This window comes from Myotis myotis, unplaced genomic scaffold (assembly GCF_014108235.1).
Source record: "Myotis myotis isolate mMyoMyo1 unplaced genomic scaffold, mMyoMyo1.p scaffold_m19_p_6, whole genome shotgun sequence".
Classification (NCBI taxonomy): Eukaryota; Metazoa; Chordata; class Mammalia; order Chiroptera; family Vespertilionidae; genus Myotis; species Myotis myotis.
In genome coordinates this window covers 30,717,499-30,726,524 of record NW_023416368.1, presented here as the reverse complement: position 1 = coordinate 30,726,524, position 9,026 = coordinate 30,717,499, and the positions used below count along the sequence as shown (strand labels likewise).

Sequence of the window (9,026 nt, the reverse complement as noted above, 5' to 3'; positions counted from 1 at the left end):
TGGTGTCGCGTCTTAGGGTGAGTATGCGCTTGTGCTGGAGTCCAGCTGGGATACCAGCTCTTTCTCTCGCCGGACAGGCTGTCAGAAAGCGACGCTGCTGCCATCGCTTTTTTCTTAATACCTCTGTCCTCACTGTGGCCCTGGGGGCGAGGTTGGAGAAGGTGCCTAGGGCTACTGACGCCACCTCCACATCACCCGTGGGCGAGGCACCTTACTTGGAGCGTGACCTTCTGGTTTTTCAGCCAGATATCTGTTCATTCCAGTACGTGGTCAGAAATGCTGCCTTAAACTGGATTAAATGATTAACTCCTATCATCCCCTTCCCCTCTGCTGATAGTGGAAGGGAAAAGAGTAGAAATTCAGGGGGCGATGCCGAGGTGTCCTGGGGTAAGGGAATTGTTTTTTACCTAGAATTTGCAGCCCTTTCTGTCCTTAAGGTTCTCACTTTTGTCTCTTTTTAGACCTAAGTTGCCTCAGCTATGTCCCGAGGGATCCTTTCTCCACCAGCCGGCTTGCTCTCAGATGAAGATGTCGTAGTGTCCCCGATGTTTGAGTCCACAGTTGCAGACTTGAGGTCTGTGGTTCGCAAGGACCTGCTGTCAGACTGCTCTGTCATCTCCACCTCCCTGGAGGACAAGCAGCAGGTAAAGGAGTTGGAAAGTGGTAGGAGCAGAAAGTGATATCCTCAGCCTACTCTACTGAGTAGTTAGTATGAGGTCAAAGACCAGCATTTCCTCAGGGTCTGAGAGTTCAATTCAAAATTAAGAGCATGACAAGTAAAAAAATGTAGAGTTTGTGTCCATAAGAACTATTGTTTGCATTGCATTAATGATATACCCTCAAGTGCACACTATCAGTTAATCCCTTGAGGGAAGGATAATAGTTATCTCTCCACCATGAGGCCCAGAGGCCTTGAAGAATTTGCACAAGGTCATACTGCCATTAAATAGGTGGAATGTACATGCAGGTCTTAATGCCAACCATAGCTTCCATTCATGAAGCCTTTGTGTTTGGCTGGGGTTTCTTATTGACATTTTTTGTTTGGTTGGTTTTGGTAGCCATATATATAACGACCTATATTTATGTACAAAACATACGCCCAAATTGGGGGCGGGCTGGTTCTTAACACGTAGTCCCTGATTTGTCAGAATATCACAAAGCCTTGAAATTTGATGCAGAACTTTGATGTAAGTCTCCTGAGGGGAAGCAGAATAGCAGAATACTGCCAGGGCTTGTCTCAGCCCTCACCCTTCCTCCAGAGGAGTTCAGGCTGGGCGTCAGGCCTGCCCTTGACTCCCTTCTCTCTACTCCTGGGGCCCTACAAGGCCTTCAGGTTTACCTCCAGAAACCTGCGAGGTGGGTGGAAGGCCCTGCATCTATGGCAGCTGGTGGGTTCTCATTGACATTTGGGACCTGGTAATTTTTTGTTGTATGGGTCTGCCCTGTGCCTTGCAAGGTGCTTAGCAGCATTCCTGGCCTCTACCCATTAAATGTTAGTAGTACCTTCCCACTTGTGACAACCTAGAAACCTGTTCTGATACTGCTAAATGTTCTTTGGGAGGGAAATGGCCCTGGTTAAAAACAACTCTACTCATAAGACTATTTTTATTTTTACTTTATTTTAAAAATATATTTTTTTGATTTTTTTACAGAGAGGAAGGGAGAGGGATAGAGAGTTAGAAACATCAATGAGAGAGAAACATCGATCAGCTGCCTCTTGCACACCTCCTACTGGGGATGTGCCTGCAACCAAGGCACATGCCCTTGGCCGGGATCAAACCTGAGACCTTTCAGTCCGCAGGCTGACGCTCTATCCACTGAGCCAAACCGGTCAGGGCCATAAGTCTCTTTTTAGAGAAACGTTTATCAGAGCAGGAGCCTCAATAATGCCTCTTAGAGTTCCTGGGCCATAGTAAGCAGATCTCTTAAATCTGTTGAAAGAATGAGGTGGGTACTATATGATTAACCCCATTCTATATGAGGAAAGTGAGGCAAAGAGATTTAAAGAACTTGTTCAAGGTCTTATAGTTACTAAATGAAGGAATTGGGACTCAAATTCAGGTGTGTCTGCCTCCAAGGTGCTTACCTACTGTGCTTTACTATGTCATGCCAGTCAACCAGTTCTAACTCTAGGTGTGGTAACCCAGGATTACAGGATACTGAAGAGACAGTAGGAAAGGGACAAAGTACTAAAGAAATCTTTGTAGGTTGGAATGATTATGGAACCAAAGAGTAGCTATAGCTACAGAGAGACACTTGAGGTGGAACAAGGGTAGTGTTAGCATTATTTTCAGGAACTGTGCTATGCTTGCCCATCTGCTTAGAGATAATTGCTGAGATTAATCTGTAGTTCTGGCCTGGAATTCTGCCACAGGTTCCATCTGAGGATAGTACAGAGAAGGTGAAAGTATATCTGAGGGTCAGGCCCTTGTTACCTTCAGAGCTGGAACGGCAGGAGGATCAGGTGAGTTTCTGAGGAGGGAGGATTCAAGGTGGAATGATACAGAAGAGGTTCTCAGGAATGCTTCCTTCTGTGTCAACTGTGTTTTCCCCTTTCTTAGGATTGTGTCCATATTGAGAATGTGGAGACCCTTGTTCTACAGGCACCCAAAGACTCCTTTGCCCAGAAGAGTAACGAGCGGGGAATTGGCCAAGCCACCCACAGGTTCACCTTTTCCAAGGTATGAAGGTACTGGTCTGTGAACAAGGGACCAACATGTAGGGGCAACCTTATTCCCTCTTTAGTGGGAAAGCTTTTTACTTGCTTGTGAACTTCTTATAGAGGGTGGGGGAAGTACTTTTATAGTTGTGTGTGAAATACAGAGTTTATTCTTGTATTATTAATTATTGTATTATTTTCCATATGAACTGTAAACCTACTTTTGCCCTACCCTGTTTAGGCATGTCTACAATTTTAGGCACCCTTCTTATGAGCTAGCCAGTGTGTCAAGTACTTTATGTGCATTAATTCCCAACAACTCTTAAAATTATCATATTGTCCCTATTTTCCTGACAAGGATACTGTGGCTCAGTGAAGGTAATGTTGCTGAAGCTAGTCAGTGGTAGAGTTAGGACTTGAATCTGCTACAGGTTCCATCTGAGGATAGTACAGATGCTTGTGACCATTATGTTGCCCCATTGTGTATGCAGCATTGGACTTAGTGGATAGCATACCTTAGGTATTTGTTAATCTGGATGAAAGATGGACTGGCAGAGAGTAGTTGAGTCCTCAGTGTTTAGGGAGCAGCTGGCAGCACTGCAGGAAGAAGTGGCTAGAGCACTGTCCAGAGCCAACCACCCAGGAAGAGATGCATCTGCTAGCTCTGCACCGGAGGCAAATGGGAGATGAAAGGTCTCCAAGAAACTGGGTCTGTCTCTAGATCTTTGGGCCAGAAGTAGGACAAGCATCATTCTTCAACCTGACTGTGAAGGAGATGGTAAAAGACGTACTCAAAGGACAGAACTGGCTTATCTATGCATATGGAGTCACCAACTCAGGAAAAACCCACACGATTCAAGGTGAGTAGTAGGCCTCACAGGATTGCTGATTGCCTGTAATGGTATTGTCATTGCCTTTGGATGCTGACAATTGGAGGAGAAAGGCACTTGCCTCAGCTACCCATCTTTTACATTCCTCTAGGTACCATCAAAGACGGAGGGATCCTGCCCCGGTCCCTGGCTCTGATCTTCAATAGTCTCCAAGGCCAACTTCATCCCACACCTGATCTGAAGCCGTTGCTCTGTAATGAGGTAATCTGGCTTGACAGCAAGCAGATCCGACAGGAGGAAATGAAGAAACTGGCCCTGCTAAATGGAGGCTTCCAAGAGGTGAAGTGTTAGTGTCTACAGAGGTGGGGATAAGGGGACAAATCTCTGGAAAATTTTATACTTATTTTCTCCCTGGGGCCCTCCAGGAGGAACTGTCTACCTCCTTGAAGAAGAGTGTCTACATTGAAAATCGGATAGGTACCAGCACCAGCTTTGACAGTGGCATTGCTGGGCTCTCCTCCACCAGTCAGTTTACTAGCAGTAGCCAGCTAGATGGTAAGTAACATGACTGGGCTCAGTGCCAAGTCACAGTAAGAACCCACTCCCTGCTCTCAAGAACTGCCAGGAGTATAGACCAGAGGTTGCAACCTGAGCTCTGCCTTCTGAGGACCCTGCAAGCCAAAGGGGAGATGGACTACTCTAGAGTTGATGTACATTTGCTTCTTCCTCAGAAACAAGTAACCGATGGGCACAGCCAGACAGTGCCCCCATAAGTGTACCTGCAGACATTCGCTTCTCCATCTGGATCTCCTTCTTTGAGATCTACAATGAACTGCTTTATGATCTGTTAGAACCACCTAACCAACAGCGCAAGAGGCAGATTCTGCGGCTATATGAGGATCAGAATGGCAATCCCTACGTGAAAGGTATGGGAAAGCAGGGAGGCTGACATGAACCCTGGACAGGACTTGGGGACAGAGACTAAGAAAAGAGTTAGGTACTCCCATCTTATGTATGCCCTTCTCTTGCCCTCAGATCTCAACTGGATTCATGTTCAGGATGCTGAGGAGGCCTTGAAACTCCTAAAAGTGGGTCGTAAAAACCAGAGCTTTGCCAGCACACACCTGAACCAGAACTCCAGCCGCAGGTTAGTCGGTTGTGAGAGCCAACCTTTGTTCTATATTAATCCTCCAGTTGGTCATGGAAGATGTGTAATGACCTTTTTCTTTTTCTTAACTTCTAGTCACAGCATCTTCTCCATTCGGATCCTGCACCTTCAAGGGGAAGGGGATATAGTCCCCAAGATCAGCGAGTAAGATTTTCCATTTAGAAATTTGGACTTCTTGGCCATAAATGGTAGTGGGGGAGGAGGCAAGGGAGGTGCTCAGAGGGATTACTTCTGATAGATTCTCCTTCCTTAGGTAGATTCTTGGTGGGTCTTCCCCTCCTCACAAGTATAGGAAGGGCTGGAAGGTTCATAACATGTAGGTCATTATGTCAGATCCTGTCCTCCTTTCAAGGTTGTCACTCTGTGATCTGGCTGGCTCAGAACGCTGCAAAGATCAGAAGAGTGGTGAGCGGCTAAAGGAAGCAGGAAACATTAACACTTCTCTGCACACCCTGGGCCGCTGTATTACTGCCCTGCGCCAAAACCAGCAGAACAGGTGAGATTTTGACTGCAATCCATGGGCTTGGATGGTCTGGAGCTCTGCAATTTACTGAGAAACTTCCTGGTCACCACTAGGGATGGTGCTAGAATACCCCAAGGGCTGGAGTTCTGCTTACAGCTCTACTCTTCTGATTCCCTGCCAGGTCGAAGCAGAGCCTGATTCCCTTCCGCGACAGCAAGTTGACTCGAGTGTTTCAAGGCTTCTTCACAGGCCGAGGCCGCTCCTGCATGATTGTCAATGTGAATCCCTGTGCATCTACTTATGATGAGACCCTTCACGTGGCCAAGTTTTCAGCCATTGCCAGCCAGGTGAGAAGTTGGTACCTTTGGAATGGTACCTTTAAGAAAGCTACTAGAGACTAGTCCCAGATTCAATTGAGATATCTTCCCCCTGCTAGCTTGTGCATGCTCCACCTGTACAACTGGGATTCCCATCGCTACATTCATTCATCAAGGAACACAGTCTGCAGGCATCTCCCAGCTTAGAGATAGGAACTAAGACAGACCCAGGCCTTGATGATGACATTGAAAATGAAGCTGATATCTCCATGTATAGCAAGGAGGTGAGAATACAAGAAAATTTTGTTGCAGCAGCTTGATGGCTGCACATTTTCCATGCTGCCTTCCAGGTGGGCCTGTGCCTCTTAGGGGCATGGCCGTCTGATTACCTCTGACTGGTGTCCCTTCTAGGATCTCCTACAGGTGGTGGAAGCCATGAAAGCACTGCTTTTGAAAGAACGGCAGGAAAAGTTGCAGCTGGAGATGCAGCTCCGTGATGAAATTTGCAATGAGATGGTGAAGCAGATGCAACAGCGTGAACAGTGGTGCAGGTACCAGCTGAGTGGCCCCTCTTAATCTGTCACCTGGACCAGAGGGTGGGAAGTAGGGACTAGGATGGAGTTGTGCATCAAGATCTGTCCTCCATCCATTAAAATTCTTCAAACTGGTCATAGCTGGACATTAACTTAATGAATGTTAAATTCATTTTAGTTTTATAATTTTTTTAATAGCAAGGTGGGAATTTATTGAAGAACAAGTTCAGACTCCCACTTGGGGAAGGGGAAAGAATCTCACAGCACAGACTCCCACATGGGGAGGGGGAAAGAGTCCCACTGAGTTCCTGTATAATTAAATATATTATTGTGTTTTTTTTTAAAAAATCTGTCCTCCAGGCTCACTCTTCAGAATCTTCACTCACTTCTGTTTTCTCCTGACAGTGAACATTTGGACACCCAAAAGGAACTCTTAGAGGAAACATATGAAGAGAAATTAAAGATCCTCAAGGAGTCACTGACAAGTTTTTACCAAGAGGAGCTTCAGGTGAGTTGCCCTGAACTAGCCGCAACTGGCTACTCAGATTCCCATCACTACTTGCTTGAGGTTAACAGATTTTATAAACTCTGGTAGGGGTGGGAATATGTAACTCACTTTTCTCTAGTACCTTAGTGCTTTGTATGTGCCAGTCTGTTTGGCAAATTGATTAAAGGTCTGGTTGGCCAGAAAATGGTATATGTGCTAACCAAAAAGCTTATGTATCAGGGAAGATTTTGGTCATTATGCAGTCATCTGTTTCTGCAGTGTTTGACTGTGGATGGAATTGTGCCTTCTGCTTCCCTCTTAGGAACGGGATGAGAAGATTGAAGAGCTAGAAGCTCGCGTGCAGGAAGCCAGACAACAGCCAATGGCTCATCAACAATCAGGATCTGAATTGTCTGTAAGGCGGTCACAAAGGCTGGCTGCTGCTTCCCACTCCGCCCAGCAGCTCCAGGAGGTTACAGCCAAACTGGACCAGTGCAAAGCAGAGCTGAACTCTACCACTGACGGTGAGGAAGGAAAGAGGGTAGTGACTCAAGGCAGAACTATTCTCCAAACTTAGGCCTTCTGGCGCCAGCTCCAACATAATTTCCTTATTTTGGCGCTACATCCCCAGACCTTTCACTCTAGGATGCACAAGGGCTCCCTTTTTATATGTGCTGCAAGCTGTTGTTAACTCAGAGATAAGTCCAAGGTTAGAAAGCCTGCATATTAATGTTTCTTGTTTCTTCCCTCAGAACTGCGGAAGTATCAGAAAATGTTAGAACCACCACCCTCAGCCAAGCCCTTCACCAATGATGTGGACAAGAAGTTAGAGGAGGGCCAGAAGGTGATTACCTTTCTCTGTTACCAAAACTTTTACCTAAGCCCAGCCAGTATGGTTCAGTTGTTGAGCGTCTGATACCTATGAACCAGGAGGTCACAGTTCAATTTCTCGGTCAGGGCACATGTCCGGGTTGTGGGCTCAATCCACAATGTGGAATGTGCAGGAGGCAGCCACCAATCAATGATTCTCTCTCATCGTTGATGTTTCTCTCTCTCTCTGAAATCAAGAAAAATGTATTAAAAAAAAAAAAATCACTCTAAGCCAGAGATATGTATTTAAAAAAGAAAAAACTTTTACCTAAGGTGATTTCCAGTACTATATCCCTGGTTCATGTAAGGCTAAGAAGTTTTCTATGTACTGTCCTGGGGGGAGGCTACTTTATTCAGCTGACCTGCCTTTATTTTACTTCTCTTCAAATGGCTACCTGACTCCTCCAGATCATTATCCTAGTTGAACTTGGCCACAATTTATTACTCCTCCTTTTTCAGAATATAAGGTTGCTACGGACAGAGCTTCAGAAACTTGGTGAATCTCTCCAGTCAGCAGAAAGAGCCTGTTGCCATAGCACTGGGGCAGGAAAACTTCGCCAAGCCTTGACTACTTGTGATGACATCTTAATCAAACAGGTTAGGACAGCCCAAATATCCCCTTCTCTCCCATCAGCCCACTCCAGGGTTATGTGAAAAAGGGAATGAGGAGCAAAAGAGAAAGGTCAAGATTTTAAGTATAAAGTACTGTACTAATTTATAGGCATTTTCTGTTGTAACAATCCTAGGGAGGTAAATAGTATCACATTTCATCCAAGATGCTTAGATTGTAAGAAACCATTATTTTATGCACAGGCCTGAAACCTCTAAAACAAAACACTAACAATTAAGCTCTGACATTAAAATACCCACTGTTCAATAAGCTCTGACCTTAAAGAGTTACAGTTGTACTTAGTAGTGGATGGCATATATCACCTTGCCCTTCTTATTCTCTCATATACCAGATATAAATGTTTTCTATGACTTTACTGATCTTCCTTAGGATCAGACCCTGGCTGAGCTGCAGAACAACATGATGTTGGTAAAAATGGACCTTCGGAAGAAGGCGGCATGCATTGCGGAGCAGTATCATACTGTGCTAAAACTCCAAGGCCAGGCTTCTACCAAAAAGCGCCTTGGTGCCAACCAGGAAAACCAGCAACCAAACCAAGAGCCCCCAGGGAAGAAACCATTTCTTCGAAATTTACTTCCCCGAACACCCACTTGCCAAAGCTCAACCGACTGCAGCCCTTATGCTCGGATTCTGCGCTCACGGCATACCCCTTTACTCAAATCTGGGCCATTTGGCAAAAAATACTGAGGTTGTGGGGAAGAAGAGAGCAGTCCTTGTCCTGAGGTGGGTCAGCTGCTCAGCTTAAGAAATAGGTCTCTTTTAAACTTCACCATCTACCTGGAACTTTATACAAAATGTAATATTCACACACTAGTTGTTTTTTTGTAATAGAGTCACCTATGTAACCTCATGCTTTTTACTTATATGGTTTCTATGCAGCACAAAAAAAGCTATATTAAAGATATTGTTCACATTTTTTAATTTGAATTCCAAATTTAACAAAACCATTCAAATTAAAAAGGGAAGAAAATTTGAAAATTATCATCATTCAGGCCCATGGAAACCCTGCACAGGAATGTTGCCCAGAAAGCTTAGTAAGAAATGAATTCAAGGGACATTAGATATTCT

The 9,026-nt window shown here is 45.1% G+C and overlaps 1 protein-coding gene across 1 annotated transcript; it reads left to right on the top strand.

The window, feature by feature from the left end:
- The first annotated feature begins 479 nt into the window (after window positions 1–479).
- Window positions 480–8,874, top strand: KIF20A (kinesin family member 20A). Its single transcript, XM_036313958.1, has 18 exons — window positions 480–644; window positions 2,375–2,464; window positions 2,562–2,681; window positions 3,381–3,519; window positions 3,641–3,828; window positions 3,915–4,044; window positions 4,221–4,415; window positions 4,525–4,636; window positions 4,733–4,801; window positions 5,010–5,153; window positions 5,302–5,467; window positions 5,557–5,721; window positions 5,849–5,988; window positions 6,376–6,478; window positions 6,780–6,981; window positions 7,210–7,301; window positions 7,787–7,924; window positions 8,328–8,874. The coding sequence occupies exons 1-18, from the start codon at window positions 480–482 to the stop codon at window positions 8,643–8,645; spliced, it is 2,676 nt and encodes an 891-aa protein (XP_036169851.1). The 3' UTR covers window positions 8,646–8,874.
- The last annotated feature ends 152 nt before the right edge of the window (window positions 8,875–9,026 follow it).

Excerpts from the sequence above, each read along its gene's own strand:
- KIF20A (XM_036313958.1), top strand. The coding sequence starts at position 480 with ATGTCCCGAGGGATCCTTTCTCCACCAGCCGGCTTGCTCTCAGATGAA. Across the intron at positions 4,416-4,524 it reads TGGCAATCCCTACGTGAAAG|ATCTCAACTGGATTCATGTT; the intron begins GTATGGGAAAGC and ends TCTTGCCCTCAG. Across the intron at positions 5,722-5,848 it reads TCTCCATGTATAGCAAGGAG|GATCTCCTACAGGTGGTGGA; the intron begins GTGAGAATACAA and ends TGTCCCTTCTAG.